The sequence below is a fragment of the Scophthalmus maximus genome, chromosome 15, assembly GCF_022379125.1.
Source record: "Scophthalmus maximus strain ysfricsl-2021 chromosome 15, ASM2237912v1, whole genome shotgun sequence".
Classification (NCBI taxonomy): Eukaryota; Metazoa; Chordata; class Actinopteri; order Pleuronectiformes; family Scophthalmidae; genus Scophthalmus; species Scophthalmus maximus.
In genome coordinates this window covers 5,976,735-6,000,156 of record NC_061529.1, presented here as the reverse complement: position 1 = coordinate 6,000,156, position 23,422 = coordinate 5,976,735, and the positions used below count along the sequence as shown (strand labels likewise).

General features: G+C 45.3%; 3 protein-coding genes across 4 annotated transcripts; 1 reads left to right on the top strand and 2 right to left on the bottom strand.

Moving 5' to 3' along the window:
* The first annotated feature begins 5,100 nt into the window (after positions 1-5,100).
* On the top strand, positions 5,101-10,197 carry slc35g2a (solute carrier family 35 member G2a). Its single transcript, XM_035610254.2, has 2 exons — positions 5,101-5,461; positions 8,596-10,197. The coding sequence occupies exon 2, from the start codon at positions 8,624-8,626 to the stop codon at positions 9,983-9,985; it is 1,362 nt and encodes a 453-aa protein (XP_035466147.2). The 5' UTR covers positions 5,101-5,461; positions 8,596-8,623; the 3' UTR covers positions 9,986-10,197.
* Positions 10,198-10,808: 611 nt separating this feature from the next.
* On the bottom strand, positions 10,809-14,967 carry LOC118286112. Of its 2 annotated transcripts, none has more exons than XM_035610256.2 (2): positions 13,592-14,967; positions 10,809-12,912 (listed from the first exon to the last, which is right to left on the bottom strand). In XM_035610256.2, the coding sequence occupies exons 1-2, from the start codon at positions 13,725-13,727 to the stop codon at positions 12,302-12,304; spliced, it is 747 nt and encodes a 248-aa protein (XP_035466149.2). In that variant the 5' UTR covers positions 13,728-14,967; the 3' UTR covers positions 10,809-12,301. The 2 variants fall into 2 exon arrangements, with proteins under 2 accessions (XP_035466149.2, XP_035466148.2); XM_035610255.2 differs by having other exon boundaries at positions 10,809-12,933; positions 13,592-14,962.
* Positions 14,968-15,732: 765 nt separating this feature from the next.
* Positions 15,733-23,414, bottom strand: LOC118286110 (endophilin-B1-like). The gene is made up of 10 exons (XM_035610252.2): positions 23,286-23,414; positions 22,583-22,724; positions 21,388-21,516; positions 21,057-21,190; positions 20,825-20,917; positions 20,542-20,625; positions 20,415-20,438; positions 20,143-20,232; positions 19,749-19,849; positions 15,733-19,307 (listed from the first exon to the last, which is right to left on the bottom strand). The coding sequence occupies exons 1-10, from the start codon at positions 23,340-23,342 to the stop codon at positions 18,602-18,604; spliced, it is 1,560 nt and encodes a 519-aa protein (XP_035466145.1). The 5' UTR covers positions 23,343-23,414; the 3' UTR covers positions 15,733-18,601.
* Positions 23,415-23,422: the final 8 nt, after the last annotated feature.

The window sequence follows — 23,422 nt, the reverse complement described above, 5'->3', positions numbered from 1 at the left end:
CATATATTATTGTAGGGGGATCTGGTGCATGTAAACAAAAAAAATCAACTTGTTTTTGCATCATCTGCGTTCTGCAGAAATCCTTCACAAACACTGCTGTCAAATGTATTTACATAAATTTTTCTACATAAAAGTGGATTTTGATACATTGAATGCGCTAAATGCAGGACTGAAATCTTTCATTGCTCTCATATGCTGCACCCCAAAGCAAATCCTAACTCACAGCAGTGATGTCATATTAATAAACAAGCATTTATGAACCAACAACAGATGAATAATATAGTGGCATAACGTAAATGTGTTATCAGTTGGCATGTGTGCTATGACACACATCCACCCTTGAGAGACTGTCTGCCAAGTTATTCTCTTGTCTGGTACTTTCCCCCCCCCCCCCCAACTATTTTCAGAAAGAAGAAAAAAAGACTTCAGACAAAAGAAAGCTGTCTCTTCAGGCGGTTGCAGTATATTGCAATGTTTAGCTTCTGAAGCTTATTTTCTTTTCCCTTGAGGAACAGTCTCATCAGTCAGTCTCATCCTCCTGTAACTCATTTTGCAGACACTCACTCCGGTTAATCCCTTCCCAAATCTATCCGGCATTGGAGCTCACGGCGGCGTTTCCGTGAGACTACACCTTCCCTTTTTAAGTATGCGTGGTGCAGTGCTGCGTTACATAACCCCGCAGACGTTCCACACTGTCTGCATCCAGAATTTTTCTGGATCCATGTTTGTGCACCCGTTGCCCCAGTTTCAGAGTCTGATGCAGCCTTTGAGAAACTGTGGCATACATACATACACACATACACACATATAAACACAAATACAATACGGTACTCGGGTGCACACGCACACAGCGGCTCAATGGAAGCATCCAGCATAATATTGAAACTTTTCACGGGGCTGTAACCATGGAAACAGAGGCTGCCTGGCAAGCGGGAGAGCAAACACTTTTAGACAGTCAAGGTAATCACAGGTTATCGCCACAACAGTCAAATGCAAAGGACAAAACACGTCAGTCTGAGGGGGAAACGCAGGCCCGCGGGGCTTCACGTCTGCTGCGATGACGCTAACATGGTCTCATCTCAATTTTTCATTTTTTAAATTTAGTTTGAAACAGTCATTTGACGTGTTGAGGGTTATACAAAGGTCCATTTTGCTCTGTGCTCCGTCTCGTCTCTGGGGCTGTTGACTAACAGAGAGGCTTGACGTATCTCTTCTACGTCTGTTCTATTTTTAATTTCCTCTGACCTCGCTTGCAGTGTTTTCACTCCGGCATATCCTTTCTTTTTTGTACTTGCTACCTCTCTGACGCCTCTCTTCTTACCCTCTGCAAGGTCTCTCTTGCCTCCCCCACTGTCTCTTCCTGCTCTCACCCCACCCGCCCCCCTGCTCTGCTTTCATTATCCACCACTCTGGTATTGAAAAATGTATGAGTGGCAGAGACCCCAGTTAGTTGGGGGGAAAAAACACACACATTACAGTCTATCACAACCTCTGGTGTGAACCATGCGGCCGTCATCCGTCACATCCGCCTCACTCACTGGAACACACGCGCACACACACGCGCACACACACGCACACAGATGGTGGTGGACATAGCCAAGGTTTTTTAGTTTTGGGTTTTGCTGCAGTGTGTGTGTGTGTGTGTGTGTGTGTGTGTCATGCAGCCCACGCTCCTGGTTTCTGTTGAAGATCATCATCATGCCCCCTATCTCAATCTCAGCAAGGAGGTTTTTCCCTCTCTCTCATTTTTTTTTTCTCCCCTCCACCCTTGGCGGAGGCCCCGGTGATGAATGTGTCGCGGTTCACTTATTTCTGCTCCCATCAGCTCCTGCTGAAATGAGAACAAGCGTTCCGACACCCAAGGACCCAAGCTTTTAATAACGACATCCTGTTTTTATACCTTGTCAACACCCAACGCCCCAAACTAGTCCCACAGTACTTTACCTACATAGACTTAATATTGATCGATGCTGAACAGAAACCTATATCAGTGAATGCGACCTGATTATTTATCCTAGAAATCAATAAACTTTTTCACAAAATGATGATGTGTGAAGGTGTGAAATTGTCAGACACACAAACTTTATGCGTAAGTGAGAACTACGAGCAGAGATCATATGTTTGAGAGCGACAGAGGAAGAAAAACAAGAGAACGGCGACGAGGCCGCAGCAGGCAGAGAGAGAAACCCAGGTTTATCGCGTTTCAAAGTCGACTCTGCTGCCGCTCGGTCCTTCGTCACCACACTCTATAATTCATTTCATCATGACCAGAGATGGAGCGAGCGTGGCAGACGGTGCAGGGCAGCTTCTTGATTCTGACTCACACGCGCCTGAATTCATCAAAAACCTCTCATCCTCTCCCCTGCTCTTCACCCTCCTCATCCTCCTTCTCCTCCTGCCTGCTGTCAGCTCAGCTCTTCACCCCTCAGCATATTCTCAGCGCAGCGGGGCACCGACCCTCCCCAGGAGCAGTGGCCCCCCTTGACTCCACATATGATGAACCTGTATTCCCAAAACCCCTGGCTGGAGAGTGTAGTTGATGGAACTTGCTCTGAATAGGCTGAGTCCAAGAGTGTGCTCGTATTCGCCGTAACCATGGAAACACACTATATTCCTCCTCATCCTCAGAGACACTGCCTGAATCAAATATATATGGATTAGATGAAGAAAGAAGGATTGGAAGAAAAAGAAATAGCCCCAGGGAAAGGGCCATCACAATTGGGGGGGGACATCCAAACTCCCTGCTATACTCCAGCATGTTTCAAGTAGACGCCAAAGTTTTCCAAGGGTGTTGCATGGGGTCATATCGGAGTCGTGTTTTTAAACCTGTCAACAAAACTCAAACATATTATCACAGTGAAACGGAGAGCACGTTTACAAACGGCTGCCGAATTACACATCGTGAATTGAATCCCTCGCTTGTGTCAATGATTCAAGTTGCCGTGTCACCTCCAAGGAGACAAACATGGAAAACAATGTGACAACGGCAAATGCAACAAGCCAAATAATGACATGTTCTGAAAAGCGTTGAAAGTTTCTCTCGACTTACAAACCACTCTTCCAAAATGTCCTTCTCAGTCATTGTCCTCGCTTTCGTCGCGACTCATTATACATGAGATATAACCACTGAAACCAAAGATCAAGTGTCTGCTGAGCATGTGCCAGATAGTGACTTAACCAATGAGAACAACCAGAAACCACGGATTTTGCACAGGCATTTTCACTGGAGACATTACACAGGTCACAGTGAGAAAAAAGATCATAATGAAAATAATGATTCCTGGTGCCGTGCACGCCGGCTCACCGTCACACTGACTCAAAAAGAGGCGGACAAAGTGTTTGCAAGTATCAGACATCCAGGTTTATTACCATATGTAGCCTGGGACATCTTCTTCACAAAGTGAAGCCTTGATTTAAGAAATCACCGCCGACGTGCTGTGGATATTTATAGGCTATATTATGTTTATAATCCAAATATGTGTGGGGCGATTTGGGGAGACGGAGAGATGTCTTTTTCGCTTTTCATCATATGCTCATGCGTGCATGTTTTGAGAGTGGCCGCCGTGCATGTCCCAGAGCCCCCAAACGGAAGGGGTCAGTCTCCTGTGCTAACGTCGCAGCAGCAGCAGCAGCAGCAGCAGCAGCAGCAGCAGCAGCAGCAGCAGCAGCAGCAGCAGCTGGAGGCTAGTTGTTAAACCCGCAAGACCAGTCCAGCAGCCTAACAACAGTGAGCCCAGCTGCAACCTGGCAAAAGGTTAATATACTGTAGCTTGAAATGGACCCAAAGCGCACCACCGGTGCTGTGGCAGCGAAATGCCAAGGCAATTACTGTCAGGTTGCAGAGACATGAACAGTGTGAGGATTTGTGAGTCAAAGAGAGAGAGAGGCCTGCGCTCTCCCTTCTCAACATTCTCACCATGCGTTCACAGGACTGCACTCAACCAGACAGAGACTTCAGATGTTGTACCTGGGAACGCTCTCCCAAATTTTTTTTTTGGGGGGGGGGGGGGGCCACAGCCCCTCTAATCCTTACTGTCCCCGTACTTTTCGATCGTCTCGTGCTCCTTCCTCCCGACTTTACTGTCAGCGGAAATTTACCACATCCATCTGCACTACCTCTGCTCCTTGTCAACCACCGCTATCGTCTGGTGGGTTGGTCGGCTGCATGCTTGTCAGTCTGGAACTTGAAGGCCCCACGGGGCCACAGCCCTGTTGTTCTAAACCACTTTTGGTGGTATATGTCCCATAGGGACTCGGGAACTTCTACTTGGTATTTTGCTGCAATGGTCCTGTCTCACCTTTGGACGTAAGGTTGTGAACTCCATCCGTGATGATGCAGTGTTGGGTTCTGATCCTTCATGTTATCACAAGATAGACGACGGTGAAGCAAGAGGTTTTGTCTTTCTTTCTTTTCTTTTTTTTTACCATAACTATTGCCAACTATTAAGGCTGTCACATTGTCAATGAAGGCTTCAAAAATAATTGGTGTACAGCTTTTGTATCTAATAATAAACATCAGTTGCACATCAGATATAGTATTATATCCACTATTAAATCCAACTTATATTGTTTTCTGGATGGAAGTGTCTTGTCTTGTCTGTTCTGCTAGATTGCAAAATATGGTTATTATCAGCTAAATAAAAAAGCCAAAGAACAATATTGTTAAACAGTATATTTTTGAAAAGACAGTAAGGAAGTCTTTTTTTTATCTCGTCCTGTCCCAGTGTCACTGACTGATACGGAGGAATCTTCCCATTTGACACATTATGAAAAAGAATAGTACAAGGGAAGTTTTTGCAATTATATTATGAAAATGGACCTGAATAATTAAATGTATGTTTCATGTTGTTTTATCATTATGTTATTTATATTCTATTTTAAAATGAGAAATAGCGCTCCAGACAATCCACTGTTGACCACACATGTGTGTGTGTTCTGATTTTGAGGGGCTGACCTCAAACTGTTATTACTGTCATTATGGAGCTTTATATGTATAAATGAAGAAGGTGACATGCTGTGATAAGTGCTGCTGTCCAGTGTTTGCCACGCATGCTCAGACGTTATGATGAGTTCTCCCTCACTCTCTCTCTCACACACACACACACACACACACACTCCCTCCCTGCCTCCCTCAGAGGAGCTGGAGCATCTGTAGCAGTGCTCAGTGTGTGACAGGCGGGCAGACGGTGCGAACACACACTTTCTCCTCCGGCAGCGTGAGCGCAAGGTGCCCGCAGGAGGTTGTCGGGTCTGTTGTCGCCGGACCGGGGCGCGCCGCGGTGCCCTTGAGGAGGAGGGACAGTTCCCGTCTGCTGCTGCAGGAGGACGAGGAGGTCAAAAAAGAGAATCAGGAGGAGAACAAATGGCCATGAGGAGGTGATGGAGCGCTGGCGATGCTCGTGGTGAATGACTGAGGCCGACGGAGAGTGAAGTTCAACCCGCTGGTCTGCGCGTAAAGCAGGTGAGCATGGGGTGGAGGAGACTCTTCTTTTCCATTTTTTTTTTTTTTTTACCATGGGCTATAAATAACCCAACTGGCGTTTGATTGATTGGAGCACATTATGATAAAAAAGAACACCACATTGTGGCTGCAGAGCACTAATTGGGAAACCGTGAAAGCCGAGCGGCTGCGCGCTCCTCTCCATCCAAGACCCGGGTGACATTATATATATGTGACAACATAGTACACATGCACTGTACATGCACTGTACGCTAATATAGCCTCTCATTCTCTCAAATGGAATGGGATGATGAAAAATGACTATTTGATTGTGTGTGTGTGTGTGTGTGTGTGTGTGTGTGTGTTTTCTCAACCCACTGGCGTCATCGCCGTGGAACCTAGATAACCTTGAGAATAACGCCCCCCCCCCCCCCCCCCCCCCTTGACACGCAGACACACCCACTCCCTTAAACACGCACATACAGGCTTTTACATAACACCATGCATGCAACCATACAACAACACACACATGTTCACATTATGCAGCACATCAGCACTGATCAATCAGAAAGCTGCATACTAAAATGATCAGACTGCTCAATTGTTCACGGTAGCACATAAATAGACAGTATGAAGTCATGCATGCCTTTGGAGGATGCATGTAAAGTGGGAGATACAAGTGGATGAGACATGAGAGCATCAACACTCCTCTGGCGCCCTCACAGTGCCAGTGTCTGGGTTTTTTTTGGCTGTATAGTGGTTCACTTTAAGGTGTAGTGTGCAAGGTGTGGGAACGAGCTTTCGAGAGAGGCGGCGGCGGCGGCGGCGGCAGCATTGCAGAGGCAGGCTGCATCAGCCACAACAGTAAATTTTACGGACTGAGACGAGTCAGACAGGAACATCCTGATCCCCCCACCTTTGTGTTTTCATAGATCAGCCGATCAGATTTCATCCATAACCTTTGGTGAGAGTAGACCCTCTCAAATGTCATCAGTGAAGTCTTTTTTTCTTTCTGATATGTGAAGTTGTGAAATCCTAAAGGCTACAGTAAATCCTTTTTTTATTCAAACCTGATTCACATATGTTTAAGGTCTCATTTGAAAGGAATTGAGGCCCAGTTAGTTAGTTCCCTTTTAAAATCATCCAGACAGTAAGATTTTACTTTAAAATCCATATCTTCTGAGTCAAGGTATCGACAGCACGTTCTGGATTCAATAATTCATGAGCACTTGCCATGTACCAGGGAGGAGGCACGCAGTGAACAGCACTCGCACCACGACCCTCCTCGCTGCCGTGATTTGCCATTGGGGGCAATTGAGGCTCGTAAGTGGGAGTATTCCACATCTCTGGAGAGAGCAAAGGCGACACGGACCACAACTAATTCTGCTGCAGCTAGACATTGACATTAAAGTGCTCCGTTAAATGCAACAAAACTGCAGTGACCTTTTGACAACGTGACGTGACGCACATTTGCCATACGCGCCAATATACCAAGGGATAATCTTTTTCTTTTTCAGCTGTCCGATTTTGCCATGTTTTTCCTGTGGTACTTACATCTTTGGGTATATCAAGTCAGCGGGGGCAACGAATATGCAGGACTGGTTTATGGCAGTATTCGATCTTTATGATTTGTGCATCATAATGATCTGAGTGTTTAATTTGCTGAAAATACCCAAAAAACAACATTCTGCCCATAAACTGTTCATCATTTGATTTTCCAGAAAACGCCCTGATATGGCTCAATGCAACGTTGCAATGATTATTATTATGTGGAAATCTTTATCTTTATAATTGATCTGCAATTTGCGAGCAACAGTCATTTGTGAATTGTATTTTGCCACAATTTGAAATCTGTGTGGAAGCTGCTTGGACATTGTGTCGCTCTGGATCAATCTTTAGCTTCTGTTTTTCTACCTTATTTAGTATATCTATTCTATTTATTATAAATTGTACATAACCTATATCACAAATCACCCTTTTAAATGGGCTGGCTAAGATTGAACAAATGAGCTATAGCATTAATGAATAAAGTCAAGAATTTCAAGAAACTACAGAAAAATTTTCATTCATAAAATCAGCAAAGAATTTTTTTTATTCATGAGTCAGTTTTATTTATTTAAATTTCCTACGCCAATGTTTTTGAAATGACAGTTCTGAAGAATGCAAGCGTTGTCTTTTGCATATTTGTTCCAAATATATAATCATGATAATAATACAATAAAGACAAGAAGCCAAATTACTGTTGAGGAAAACCTTACAACTGGGCGCTATGCTCCAAATGCTTTTTGAGTGAGTTAACATCACGCCATGTGAAATCATCCCCCATTTCCACAGTAACCAGTGAACCGCTGAGTGTTTTACAACCGGAAATGCAGCAGCGGCGCGGCGTATAGCACCTGCATGGCCATATTGTTCTGCTGCAGAGAGCTAGGACGACGTCAGTTATGAGTTAATCGCCCGCGGAGCAGGTTCTCGAAGAGAAAAGTTAACGAGAGGGAGAAAGAAAAGCAGGAGGATGACGTTAGAGACGGGTGTTCACAGGGGAGAGGGAGGTGGACGAGACATGGAAGGCACATGGCGTTCTCACATTGAACCTGTGTTTATCGGAAAGCTTTATCTAATATTGTGACAAAATCAGAAATGATGTGTACAGAACCTTTAAATTTCTTATTTTCCCTGATTGAATGCAGAGCGGGAGGAAGGGGGCGGGAACGAGACGGAGAGCGCTAACAGGCAAATTAAGCAGGAAGCCATTTGCTTATGTAACTGACATTGGCAACCATCTCTAACGGGCCCCGTTGAGGTCGTGGTATCCCCGAAAGGCGGAAAGGCGGAGCAATAGCGTTGCTATAATCTGTCATTGAGGTTCTGTATGTTCTGCTGACATGGACCATTGATGTGGACTCTCGTTACTCAGAAAAAAAACTGTTAAACAGACAGGCAGAGCTCGCATACTGTACATTTGTTGCTCAACACGTGGGGCACGCTGGAAGACGCGAGTCCCTGCTATTATTATCTTGGATATTAAAGATAAATGAGATACCAAGCGGTATCCCAGAGAGACACAGCGCGAGGGAGGGTTTCCAGGAGTGTGTATGTGTAAAATATATATATATATTTGATGTGGCTCTAAAAAAAGGGTGCCTTCTTTGCAGGTGTCTGTCCTCTCTCTGAAGTTTCACGATGGAGTCCACTCACCTCCTGAACAGCTCGAAGAAGAGGGTGAAGATCCACCCTCACACGGTCACAGCCAAATACTCCTCGCAGACCCCCTACTCCCCTCAGCCCGGGGTGCACACACACTTCCCGCAGCCCGGGGACGACGGCTACGACGACGCGCCGTCTTTCGAGGACTTTGGCTCTTTCCTGGAGGAGACGTCGGACAGGAAACAGCTGACGGAGAGCAAGAGGTGGCCTCTGACTCTGTTTGGCTCCAAAGACAAAGACAAGGAATCGGCCCACAAACTTCAGCCTGCCGGTGGGTCAGACGCGAACGAGGGGGCAGCCAAAGCAGCAAAGGGGTCGGGGAAAGGGGTAGGCGAACAGCTGGCCAGTTTTGGGGAGGCATCTGTGTCTGCGTCTCGCCTCACCTGGGTGGGGCTTCTCGGCGCTGCACTGGCCCACGGCTGTTTGATCGTTCTGACCCGCCTGGCCTCGGAACGCTTCAGCCTCGGCCCCCTGTTTCTGCTCTTAGTTCGGTCCATCGTGCAGCTCCTCTCTGTGGCCGTGCCACTGCACAAGGGGGAGAACCCTTTCGGACCGGAGGGCTACCGCCTGCGTCTGCTCTGTTACGGCGTGGCCTACTCACTGTCCCTCTGCTGCGCCTACTCATCCCTAACCTTCGTCTCTCCCGGAAACGCCACGACGACCTGGCGCCTGGCGACCACGGCGCTGTCAGCGACCCTGGCCTTCCTGCTCCTGGAGGAGAGGCTGGGATTGGCCGACGGGATCACCATAGCCGCGGGGCTGTGTGGTTTGGGGCTTGTGTTGCTTCCCACAGCAGATGAGAGCAACTCAAATTCACCGACGGACCCGGTCGTGTTCTGGAGAGGTGCTTTCGGCTGGTCCCTCTCAGCACTTGCGGGACTTTGGATGGCCCTGGCGCTGGTTGGGTATCGCTCCCTGAAGGAGAGGGTGGGAGTTGGTACAGCTTTGTTCACAGTGAGCTGGACGGGCTGCCTGGTCGCCCCGGCCTCCCTGGCTCTGCTCCAGGAGGGCTGGTCCTGGCCTACGAGTGCCACAGCCTGGGGCCTGGTCCTGGGCCTGGCCGCCTGCTCGGTGGCAGCCTTCCTGGGGATGACGCACGCCCTCACGCGGATCCACCCGGCTCTGGTGTCCGCCTCTCAGAGCCTGGAGGTGCCCGTCGCCATGCTGCTGCATCTGGCCGTGCTGCCACTGGTTCCCACGGCGCCCGAGGTCGTCGGGAATGTGATGGTCATACTCAGCGTTGTTTGGCTGGTGGTGATGAAGCTGCTTCCCTCTCGGGGGGGCGGGCGGCGGCAGCGGGAGGAGTATGAAGAGATCCTGGACTCGCCCATCAAATGAACACATCCTCTCCGCTCTTGACACCTCCACTTTCACGTCTGCTCACTCTCTCTTTCGTGAGATCGGTTCCAGTGTACATAAGAGACTGCTAGATGATGATTGGAGCTTTATCGATTTTGTATTGTCCTCCTTGCTTTCGGGAAAGTGCCAATATCGTGTCGTCTGTTATTGTGACTATGTGATGTGACATTAAAATTCTCTGATGAATACGACGCATTGCTGACGCCACTTCCTGACGTAATCAAGATCTCACCATCGTGTGTGTGTGTGTGTTTGTGTTTGTGTGCGTATTGGCTACATTTCACTTTGACATGGTGATGTCAGTCACTTCCTCCAGCCAGCTGAGGTTTGGCCAAGGATTGATGCAATCTATTTGGCTGCTGGTTGGCAGATGAATGGGGAGAGAGGGAGAGAGCAGATGATGGCATTGGCATACAGATAAGAAGCAGGAGGAGGAAGGAGAGTGATGGCGGATGACGAAACAGGGATGAAAGGGAAGGATAGGGACGATAGGAAGCCATGACAGAAAGCAAGGCTGATAGCGACTGCTCATTGTGCTGGTGTCCGGGCAGCTGGCTGATTTAAAAAAACAAAAAAAACACTGTTCTGAATTTGGGGAATAGTCATTATGACTTATAACTACCTGTCTGACACATGGAGCACTGGCACTCTTCTTTCTGGTTCTATCCTCCTCGATTTTCCTCATCATTAGCCTCCTTTCCTCTCCGTTGTTTTTTTCTCACCATTAAAAATGAATGAACAACACCGAGGACAAAGCTTCCATTCACTAAAATCCTCGAAGACACACACACACACACACACATTGCACAGATGGAGACTTTTAATGAAAAAAAATGCCCCCGCATTCAGCATACACTCGTGTGGATACTATGGTGAAACTATGTTGTGAAAAGCCTGTGCAGTATATGGGATATTATCTTTAGTTGTGACATTTAAAGAAAGAGAAAAAAATTATAATTCAGATCTAGCTAGTTCTTCATTCAGCTGCAGATGTATCATGAAAGGTGCAGCCATGCACACAGACATGGGCACAAGTAGTACTTCATTAGTGCAAATAATTAAGTAATTAAAAAACTTGTGAATAATTAAACTCAACAAAGTGGTGAATAATTAAACTCACATACTCACGTGTATTTTTGCCCAGTGGTAAAATGCTTTTTGAGGTAAAATAGAGATGCTCAAACTTTTACGTGAGTGCTCCATTTTGTCATTATTATTATTATAATTGTTTTTGCCATTTATACTTTTGCCTCACGTTTACTGTTTAGCCCATGACATTTTTTGACAGCTGATTTGACAACCAATTAGGCTTACCATACAAATGTTATATTACATAACCAATTTTTATGTCTTTTTTGTAATCAATAAGTTATTCGCCCCCCCCCGACCCACTACAAGATTAAAATTGGGCTTACATATTTTTCAATCAGTCTTATCAAATAATATATTAATATGTCATTGATAAGGGTGATTCTGCTGCATATTGATTACTTTTATTTGTGATACATTTGGTGAATTGTACTGATAATACTTGCAATGGGGTATTTTTACTTTGAGGTGTGGCTACATTTATTTAAGTAAAGAATATTTACCGTATGTCTCTTTCATCCTCTTTCTGATTCCTCTCTGGCTCACCATCATACAGAAACTGTAAAACAAACAAACATGGAAAGTCCTTCTGGTCTAGCCACTCACACTGTTTATTACAGTGTGTGTGTGTGTGTGTGTATGTGTGTGTGTTTTTTTGCAGGGCTACAGGAGAGACAGGCGGCATCATCCCGACTCTGGCAGGGTTTCATAAATCCTAAACACCCAGAGCAATACAAGTCGTGGTGTCTTAGCATTACAGACTCTTATGGAAGTTAATGAGAGGGCGAGACCAGCCAAAAATTAAACACTGTCCAGATCATCTGACACACTTGTGCAGACATCTCCGCAACCACCAAAAACATTGAGGTTGGTGGCGCAAACTCCGCAGGGCACATGCACCGACTGAGACAAATGAAAAAGAGAAAAAGCATAAAGTATGCAGCTCTTAAACTGCGTTGGTTAGTGTGTGGGAGGAGGGAGGAAACCTTTCCACAAGGCCGATTAGGTTGTTTGATTCGTTTTTTATTCGTTATAATGAACCCACAGCATTTATGCAACGTTTAATTCTATTGTTACCAGACATAAACAAGCTCATGTTTAAAAAAGGGGCCATTTAAAAACATCATTAAAAAATGAGTATGTGCAAAATCGTTGTCACTGGACTCTTCCCAGTCTTTTTTTTTTCTCTCTTTCCCTCTGGGCAATTCATGTGTCTCCTCTGTCTTTCCTCGATGTCCCTGCCTGCTCTATCACTCGGCTCAGCTGCAGGTGAACCTGCTGCAGCTCTGTTGCTATGGCAACCAGGGCCCTTTCCATCGTGGCCATGTCCAGCGGCGAAGACGCTTCCTGCTCCCTCAGGCCAGATGGGAACGGCTTCGCCCCCGAGATGAATGCCGCCCCCAGCCCTAATCCCGGTCTGGGCGTTGGTTGGCGTCCCGTCCTGCTGTCTGCTGGTCCCGATGGCACCGCTCCGTGACCCCTTCCTTCCTCCAGCCGCTTCAGTCGGGCATTCTCCTCACGACTGCTGTGCAGGAGCATCTGCACGGTGGCGTTCAACCTCCCCTCCCGCTCTGCTCCCTCCCTCCTGAGCTCCACCAGACCCTGTTGCAGCCGAAGACTCGCCCGCTCCGCTTGGGCCCCGCACGCTGACTCCACGCTGGGCACACACCGCTGGCACGTCCCCCTGGTCAGCTTCTCCACCTGGGCCCTGAGAGAGACCATTCCTCCGCAGCACTGCTCCAGAGACTCCAGCAACATGTTCTGCCTCATGTGCGAGTCCTCCAGGGCGATGGACAGCTTGTCCCAGCGGGAGGAATCTGTAGATTGGCATGGAGACTCTGTCGGCAACAACCGCAGGGACGCATCACTCACACAGTCTGACAGGCAACTGCAAGTTTATTAACATTTACATAAAGCAACAAAAACATTAGCTTTATTCTTTTTTTTCATTTGGTAACAGTGTGTAAATCAGGTACCAATGAAATACTTGGAGGAAAACAGAACGACGGGGAATGAGGGGAGGAACTGTATTTCCCAAGTGTAGCCTACATGACTCGGAAACAAAAGTTTAAGTTTGGTTTTTAACACTGATATTATAGATTCTTTATATCCCATAAATGTGCACAGTCATTAAAGTAGTTTGGTGTAATCTGAGAGCAAAGATAGGCACTTTTTAGATAATTAATGAACCCTTCCTGGTGGCTACAGATGATATCGTCTGGATTGGCAGTTATGTTACACAGTGAATGGAAGTGGACGAAGAGAAAGGCCCCGGGGAAACACACACACACACACACACACACACACACACACACACACACACACACACCGATATTACCTTCCAAAACTAATAAAGCAGTCTGTGTTGACGGAGTCTTTAATCAAAAAAAACACTGAAGAAAATAAACAAATATGTATTTGGCATGGAAATTGAGAACATTTGTTCAAACAAGCAGGAACCAAAAAGAGACAAAGGGACAAATGAACCAAACTCACCCTCCCGCTGGTCACGAGAGATCTCGTTGTCGTAGTCGTCGGCGTAGTTCCCATCGAGCTCAGCCTCATCCATGCGCAGGGATGCAACCGCGAGGCCAAGCACACACAGCACACGCCAGCTGCCCAACACATGCATGGTGGCAGCTTTGAAAAGGGATCGCCGGTGAGGATATCGAGGAAGAGAATCCGCTGATGTCAGACGTGCTCGTCGCCTGGTTTCCCTCTCCCTGTGCAGGGCAAAAGCTCCTCACACCGCGCCAACTGTTGTGGGTTCTGACTTATGAGCTCGGCGGCAGGGAAGAAGGAGGGAAGAAGCCGGAGAGGGTGGGACAGCTGCGGGGCTGCTGCTGTGGAGGTGGGTCGAGTGACATGTCCAAAGTTGAACTGTGGGGATGCAGCTGAGTGGGAAACAGGGGGCATTGTGGGGGAGCGAGGGAGAAGCACAGGGGGCACCGGGAACGCTGGGGTGAGGACAAAGGGGAAACTTACGCCTCAATTTTGTGATATGCTGACAAAAAAAAACTGATGGAAACACATTAATCATGTACCAACGTTTCTCTTCCACTCCGGCATTCACTCACACTCACACGGAAATAATCCTGCGCCATTGAATCTGTCAGCCAAGCTGTCACTGTGAGGCCCAAATCTGTCCAAATGAAATATCTTCCACTCACACCTTTTGATCAGTGGTTTTGTCTCGCTGAATAATTCAATATTTGAGCTTCAACGTGGTTGAGGAGTTCAAGGAGCACCTCTCGTTCTCGGAGACACGGGACGTTGCAATGCAGCCCCACCTTGTACACACAGCCAGCAAAGGAAATGAAAAAGAACATGAGGATAATTTGCTTTCTAGCTGTCATTGCATTCTGCTGCTTGGTGTTGATTAGGGTTTTGGGAGTTAACTCTCCTCTCGGTGCCGACAAGGTGACCGTGCTCTCATAGACGCGCTCTGGCCGACAGGCGTCGGGGTTGAGCAGCAGAAGTAGGACAGGTCAAGGTCAGAGGAAAAGCCTTGACCTCTCGTCTCTCTGCAGACCTCCAGACTGAGCTCCCAGCAGCAGATGTCCGCATGTCTGCCAATAACCATGGTCTGATATGTTTCTGCCTGGCAGGCTATAATTGTAGCAGAGGGACTAATTGGGGGGGGTGAGAGAGCTGGCAGGTTTATCTCAGGAAAAGAGGGAACCTGCAGGGGGAAGTTGGAGAGCGATGGAAACAACAGAGAGGGGGATAGTTGTCACAGCAGGATACAGAAGGAAAGAGGACAATCGTCTAATTTTTCCTTTCATCGCAGCAGCTAAGAAATAGTTCACCGTGGACACGAGTGTGTGCATTTTCCCTGGTCCAGTTCCATATTCCTGATTCCTGGATGTCCGCTGTTCTTCCTCCGTTTATATTTCAGATAGCTATGGGACTTCCTGAAAAGACTCTATGGTGTCCGTGATCAGATTTGTCATATTTCGATACAGCATATTAGTTACAGTTAGATAGAAATAGTTGTTGAGCACAGAGGGCATCGTGACCTGCAGAATCTTAAAAGCCCGAGGACAACCAGTCTGATACCTTTCAAGGTAGGTTGAGGAGACAGTAGAACCTGGTATAGTAACTGCCCCAGTGTACCATGGGAAACTTTTCACATCAGGACAAACAACTCAGACATTTACTGTAGGTGTTTTGCTACAAGCAACCACTGTAATTGGGACTGAGCAATAATAATTAATAAGATAATTCTTTGTATTATTACATTATCATGACATCCTGCCAGGAAGAGCATGGATTGAGATTGTAAAAACAAAAAAACAAAACAAAAACCTGTGTGATTCAGTATTACATTTCCTTTCCTCCTGCTCCTTTGATTTGATTCCTACAAACTTAGAGGTGACTGTCCGATATAATCTTTTGAAGAATTTAATAAGACCACAATAATCCACAATAGACTCAAAATAATCAGCAGCTGTCTTGTGCTTTTGCCCCATGCAGTTTCATTCCTGTTGTCTGGGTTCTCCTGACGAAAAACCAGAGGTGCTCGGGGAATTGGGGCAGTGGGTGTTGCCGGTAGAGTCCACGATGGCTTTAAAAAAAACAGTTAATTTGAAACAGCAACGGGACTTCACTGATGAACAAACCGCACATACAAACACTAACACTTACAAAGTCAGCCAACGCAGGCCAGTTTTATTAGAGCCGTGTGGTGTTCTCGGGGCGTTTCCCCTTTCGTCCCTAACAAAGGAGAGGTTGGAGATATGCTGATACATCATACAGCCTCACAATAAGGTCATCATGAGAAAAATAGATATATAACAATATTCAATGGAGCCACAAACTGCCTTACTGTACTAATGAAGTGCATCAAGGCTCCCAGCGCATGGCTGTGTAGACTATTTGTAAAGCCATAATAAAGCTATTCCGCCATCATTTTCATCTTAAAGTTTATTTTTTGACAAATCACAAGACCGCCTGTTGCCAGTCCGTGGCTATATGGATATAAGAAGGTTAGCCTCCACGAGGAACCGTCTGCAAAAGGATTGTAAACAACTGACATTTTGAATTCAAGACAACTTCAGCGGTTATGACTCCACTGTTGTGTGTGCTCTTCTTAGAATATCTGCATTCAGTATTGTTTGTATTGACTCTTCGCCAAACCTCCATTGCAAAGGAGATTTGCAACCTCAGTTTGGATAACGCACAAGTTAAATCTAAATTGAATTTAAAAATATAAAACTATTTACTGAACCTATCTATTGAAATAATATTTGTATTTCCTCCCCAGGTGCAGAAAAATATAATTTCAAGCATCCCAGCTCCCTTTAACTGCTTTCATAACTCACTCATCTCAACCAGCCTGCAAAACATGATTCCAGCTTCCCCTTCCTTCCTGCATCACATCACATGCGGTCGGGAGGGAGAGAGAGAGAGAGAGAGAGAGAGAGAGAGAGAGAGAGAGAGAGAGAGACAGAGAGAGAGAGATAGATGCTGGATCTGCTGACAGAAGATTCCCTAAATTATATAAATAGGTTGGAAAACGTAACGAGGACTTGCAATATCAGTGTGAGGCGGAAAGGGCCCTGATGAGCAGCTAGGGACGGACGTCAGGAGAATCTATTCTGGTTCGGCTGAGTCATAGGAAAAGGCTGCAGGAACAAAACACAACTCAATCTGTCTTTGAGCTCTGACTGTGCCTCCTGTGGGGCCCCTGTAAAAATGTAGAGCTGATATAGTGGTGTGATATAAGTGTTTATGATGTTATTCGAACGACAGGCCTCCTGACTTTGCTGAGATCGATATCACATTACCTGCGCTCTACCGATCTAATCACTCTTTACAGCCTCGGACTGGAGAGAGAGGCGAGGGCTGAATACAGGAGCGGGTGTTTCTCGGAGTAGTGTTTCAGTGTGTGTGTGCATGGGCCAAGGGGTTGTGGTAGGTATCATACACTAACCAGACATCAATATGTCGTGTTATGTGGTTAACACAATAAAGGCTTCACCACAAGTTTAACGCTGTGTCAAGACGGTGTCAATCAGCGAGATGTGATATATCACCATACTTGGCCTGGAAAGCGTGATCAAGTCTTTGACATGGAAATAGTTTGAGTGCGTATAAATCTAGGCCGAGAGGTTTGGCTGATAGGAGAGGAGTATATAAGGGAACAAGGAAATAACATTAAACACCTCAACTGGAGCACAAAGTCAGAATCCCCCACTTGACTCGGATGGACATGACATCACTGGTTGGCATATTTATTTGCACATTTTCAGATGAATAAATTCAAAACTCGCACCCACATCAGCTCAACGAACGACATGCGACTGATCATGAGCACATGTACGTGCGGCTTAAAAACTGGCACGCGGCGACTAGAATGGGCAATGACGAAGCCATGCAGGAACCCACGCACATCTTTACAGATTGGGACAAAAGGCCGAAATTGAGCATAGAGTTAGTTGGTGATTACGTCAACGAGGCCAATGCTACATTATAAACGTGTGTTTTTTCCATCCAGGGTCCCCAGAGTGGATCCACGCCACAGTAGAGCGGGGGGCTGCCCTCACGGAGAAAATTAACAACATCTGGACATGGAAACTTCTACCCATTTCACCCTAATGGGGGCTTAAAGGAGGGGGGGGGGTGTACAAGTGAGTAAGTGATTTGAACGTGTGCAGGGGGAAACACCCAGAGTGGGAACGAGAAGGAATATTTTTTGCATCATGCTACAGCATAAAGATCCCGTTCAGCCGGGTGTTTTTTATCACCTCGCTAGGTTCTCCAACACACAAACGACACGTTTCATATGGAAAATGACCTCAAAACACACACACACACACACACACACACACACACACACACACACACACACACACACACACACACACACACACACACACACACACACACACACACACACACACACACACACACACACACACACACACACACACACCTTTCTAAAGGTGTCACAGGGTTTGGGTGAGCTGTACATGGCGACAGGGTCACAGACAGACATGTATTCACACCGACAAATATACACACATACACTGTACTTGGCACAAAGCTCGATTAGTTTTGCCTTTGTTAGTAAGTCAGTTCTCATTTTGCAAAAATGTTAAAAAATAAAGATTTGAATGTCACAGGTATTGATGGAGTCGCACGCTGCAGACACAACAGTCGGTCAGGGGAAACACTGCGTCTTCTACCGCGAGATACAGGACCGATACTCAACAGTCATCGTGTTCATACAACATGAATAATATATGAAGAATCCTAAAGGCTGAAATGATTGTGGCACTAGAAAAATAAGCACTTTGACAACCACTTTGCCTCCTCGTCTTACCTATGGGATTAATTAAAGTTTTGACCACACACTTATACTGATTGTGTATCTGTACCAATCTAATACAGTCTGTATCCTCAGCCTGTGACTGGTCTAATTCAGCTGAACCTCCATTAAAGTCTGTCCCAGCTGAAAAGCTTTGGCCTGGCGTCACCCCCCCCCCCCCAAGAAATTAGTCTCTACTGAGCCACATCCTCACTGGCTGCTGATGATGACTCCTGGACATCTTCTCCATTAACGGCCGGCTGCTCATTAGCAGTTTCGTCGGTCGTTATGGGCTCATCGGCCGTGGCATTGGTTGCCATGGTTTCACTACTAGACACCGCGTTTGCTGTGTGAAATTCTTTCCCAGTTTCAATCGGTTGTGAAGGATGAGAGGACGTTGTCGTCGCTGCGTCACCTGCGCCGCCGGTTTCCTCGGCCGTTGCACTTAATTGCACTGTCTGGCTTGTGGCTGAGGACTCCGCAGTCGACCCGTGGGACGTCACGTGTGTGCTGCCGACCGTCCCGTTGGCTGCTGAGAGCTGACCTGTTGGGTGATTGTCTGAATTTGACGCCAAGACATCACGACGAGCTCGGCTGCCCGCTGACTGGTAACTGATTTCTTTGCTGACGTTGTTGTTGTTGTTGTTGTTGTTGTTATGGTTGTTAATTGTCGGTTGCAGTGGCTGTGTGGTTACAGAGGAATTTGTTGCTATTTTTTCAGGGGCAGGTGGTGGATCGGCAGTCCACGAGTCCTGGTCGAAATCTGGAATTTGATGGACGACTGCGGGAATCGGAGAGACCTGATTCAACCCAGTGGGCTCATTGGATATGTGGTTGCTTGCCGATGGCTGATTACTAATTTCTGACATCCAGTTATTGGAGCAGAGGACTGCAGGGACGCTGCAAGGAGAAACAAAATTATAATCAACTATTCATTTCACTGAATGAGTTAGCTGTTAAAATTCTAAACCCAAGTTCTTGTTTTAAATCATTTTCTTTAGGTCCTGAGCAAACCAAAAAAAGCCTACAAAGTAAATGAAATCTCATTGAAAGTATATTATTTTGATTGTCCAAAATGTCAACTGTTGATGGACTTTCACGACCTTGTTTTGAGCAATGTGACAATGCATTTTTTTTTCTTTACATGTAATGGCTTTTTGAATAATATATATACATATATACTTTATATACATTAAGAAGTTGTAGCATAAAGGAACGGCCCAATGAATTTAAAATTATATTTGTCATAATTGGAAGTGCATGGGTTTCCGCTGGACAGCTTTATATTTTAGTTCTGTAAATGTTTATTCTTCCGGTGGTGTGAAACCAGACTATACAGACCTCGCCAGCTGTTTCCGAAGCTCCTGAGCATGTTGGTTGCACTGGTCAAAGTAACAGGCCTGAGCCTCCACAAAGTCCGTCAGGCTTCGCATGTGGTTGGTCTGGAAAAAGAACAACACAACACAAGGCAAATAAAATAAAAGAGATAGCTTCTCTAAAAGAGAAACACACAGCAAATGAACATAATTTACATCCTGTATTGATGTCAATTTTACAGATGGCAATCTTCCTTTTTGAGAATCCACAGATGATTCTTTATACATACTTTCCAAATTTTCCAAAAGGTCATTTTGATATGTGTTTAGAGTTCATGTTCATGGATTGAGGAATATAACAGGATCGTTTTTCTATTATATCTGTCTGTGTGTGTGTGTGTGTGTCTGTGTGCACATACGTGAGTGTTGCCGATTCCTTCCAGAAGCCGCCTCGTAATTTCTGACTGTCGATCGTAGAGACTCTGACAGATTCTCAGCTCCATCTCTGCCTAAAAACACACACGCACACCTTATATGGTCTTTCCAATGTCATCCTCATATCACCAGCGTTGTTTCAGAAAATTTCCCATTAGCACCTTAAAGTCTAAATCATCTAAATAAAAGAGACAAAACAATGCAATTTATATATAGGTTTTATTATAACTACTAGCAGTGTTGAACATGAACCTACCTGAGAGATTTGCTGTGCCCATATCTGTTTGGAGGGAAAAAAAACACAGAGAAGGACAAGTAATGTACTCAGATAACAAACAACAAGTTGTGGATGCATCTTTCTGTCCCTTTATACAACCACTGACCTTTAGCCATTTGACCCGCAGGAAGCTGAACATGTAGGAAACCTGAGACATGTAGTCATCATCCAGTGGGTTTGCATTTAGGTTCTGATAAAAAAAAAAAGACAGGAAAGGGCAGGAAGTTGAAATGAGGCAATCATACTGTATGATAAGGAAAATAAGGAATTTCGGTGTATGTTCGTATTGTGGGCTTGATTCATTTATAGAAGGAAACTGAGCAAATGTATTTCGAAGACTGTGTGTTGAAATCAGTGAAGGTCAAGACTCCACTATTGCTGCAACTCACTCTGTCCTCTCGTTCGGCCTCACGGGCTTTCCTCAGTCTCGTTTTGGCTATGTCCAAATCCAAACGCTTGTTCAGCAACATCCTGCGCTCATCCTACGAACAAACACAAAAAACCCACTTGTTTGGTATACACACAACAGACTAAACAGGAATGACAGAAAGAATAGAGAAAATGTCTCGGTATATCAGTGCAACGATACACAGATTGTGGGTGTGTGTGTTTGTGTTTTACTTGTATGGTCCTGTATTCTCCCTCAGTGAAACTCCTCAGAGGGGTGAGGAAGTGGATGTTAGTGCTTTGGACGAACTTTCTCTCCACGTCACTAAGCTGCTTCTGAGCCTCTCCACACCTTAGCAGTGCAGTTCCTGGACACAAAACATACTGCAGTTTTTAAAAAAGCAAGAACACACTGACAACATTTCAACGTGTCCACGTAAAGGAAAAAAGACTAATATGACAGAATTATGCAAATATTGTCGTTCATCTGCTAAGTATGCATGGATTTGTGTGTGTGTAAATGGTACATTTCAGGCCAAGAATATGAAGGATCATTTACACTCACCATAGGGTGTGTTGGACCCGATCTCCAGCCCGGCCTGGGTCATTTCATTTCCCAGAACCTCAAGGGCACGAGGACGAGGCGGGGCGCTCCATTCGAGATGCTCATACAGCCGGTCCTCTAACCGCGCTCCTGTTCATCAGGAGTCAGGGGTCAATTCATTACATTACATTCATTTAGCAGATGCGTTTGTCCAAAGCGACTTACAATAATTAAAATTTTTCATTTAAAAAATGAAACCAATTTATCTCAGTGTTTTCTGCATTTCTTAAAGAAACAACATTAACTTTATATCTTGTCAAGACCACAATTATTTGGACAGATACACTTTTTTTTGTCGTTCAGACTCCATTCATTTAAAAAACCCAAATATTATAATAACAATAACAACACAAAAATACCATAAAACATCAAATGCCAAGCGTCAGCTTTAAATTGTGTAAGTTTGAATTAAAATAGAAAAAAAAACATGCTGGATATCTAGACATACTGACACAGAGCCCAAAGTGCAAGTATTTAAAAGTAATTGGATAGTTTAATGAAGTATCCGTTATTACCTCACTGTCGTGCCACCAAAGTCCATGAATGTGATTAGCAGGTATCAGGGTCCCAGATTCGTAATGTACATTAACATACCACAAAACATCAACTTAAGGTACACATATGTAATACTGTCTGCTGCGAGGACAAGCATTGCAAATGTGCAGGTGCTGAAAACAACACGCAGTTGCTTGCAATTGTTGGTCATTGCATAATAGGACGTACCTAAGGTAAACACAAGGGGGGGGGGGGGCATTGCTTCTGGCAGCTGAATGGTCTCTCCTTATTTGATAGATTACAGGTCACGTCCAGTCATACTTCTATTAGCTGATGTAATTGGATTCAAACATGGCCTCAAAGAATAACCAGGCCCCATTCAGCTGAACAGGACAATAACAGTCGAGGCAAAGAGAAGGGCACACAAGGAGATGTGTCTATCGTGGGAGCGGCAAATTAAAATCTGAAACACCGGGGTCCCAGATGTAAAGATGCAAGGCCATCATTCAGTGGCATTTTACGCGTAGTGAACCATAATCGCTGATTGGTGGTAGTGGTCACAACAGGCTCTGGTTTGAGGATGATGTCTTTATTAGAGAGTATCTTACATAAATGTATCTAGGAAATATTTCGTTTTTTAATTAGATTAAATCAATCTCACCGGGGCTCGGCTGCAGTAAGACCTCGGTCTGGGAGATGATCTTGTCCGTGCAGGTCTTGGTGGCGTCTGCCTGGGCCAGGAGCTCCTCCACACCCGGGCCCAACTCTGTCCTGTCCGCCTGGCCGATACTCTCCCCTGTGTACTGGAGCACAATCACAGCACAACATTGAGGCTTCACATACTTAATTAAAAACATTTTCTTTAAAGGGAGGGGGGAAAAATGTTAAACTGGTGTTCATTAGAACATCTTATTAAGATATAGTCTGATATACAAGTGCTAATGAATCAGCATACAGCAAAAGGGTGGGTCATCTCTGAATACAATATGATTAATAGTATAGACATGCAACATGTTAGAATGTTGGAAATGCCTTGATAGTACATAATACAAATATTAAGGAGCTACAGTGTTTAATACAAATGTAGTAATATTTTTTTACATAAATAATTTTATCTGATTTCAATATAGTCGTTTTTTGTCTTAACCGATGTCAAGGATTTTTGGGGATATATAAATAGAATTTAGCTATATATAAAATGTCTATATTGACTCGACGTCGTAACATGGTAATTAGTGGTTTATTTATATATATATATATATATATATATATATATATATATATATATATATATATATATATATATATATAGGACTGTTTAATTCTACTCTCTTCAGACTGTGAAGTGTGCGTTTGATTTGTACCTGTATCGCTCGGTTGATGAACTGACCCGCATCCACAGCGAGCCGCGTCAGATCCATGACAACCGTCCCCAAGGTCGCGCGCGCGCTCTCTCTCCTCCCGGTGCTACGGACACAGACGTCGTCGGTCCAGGAGCAGC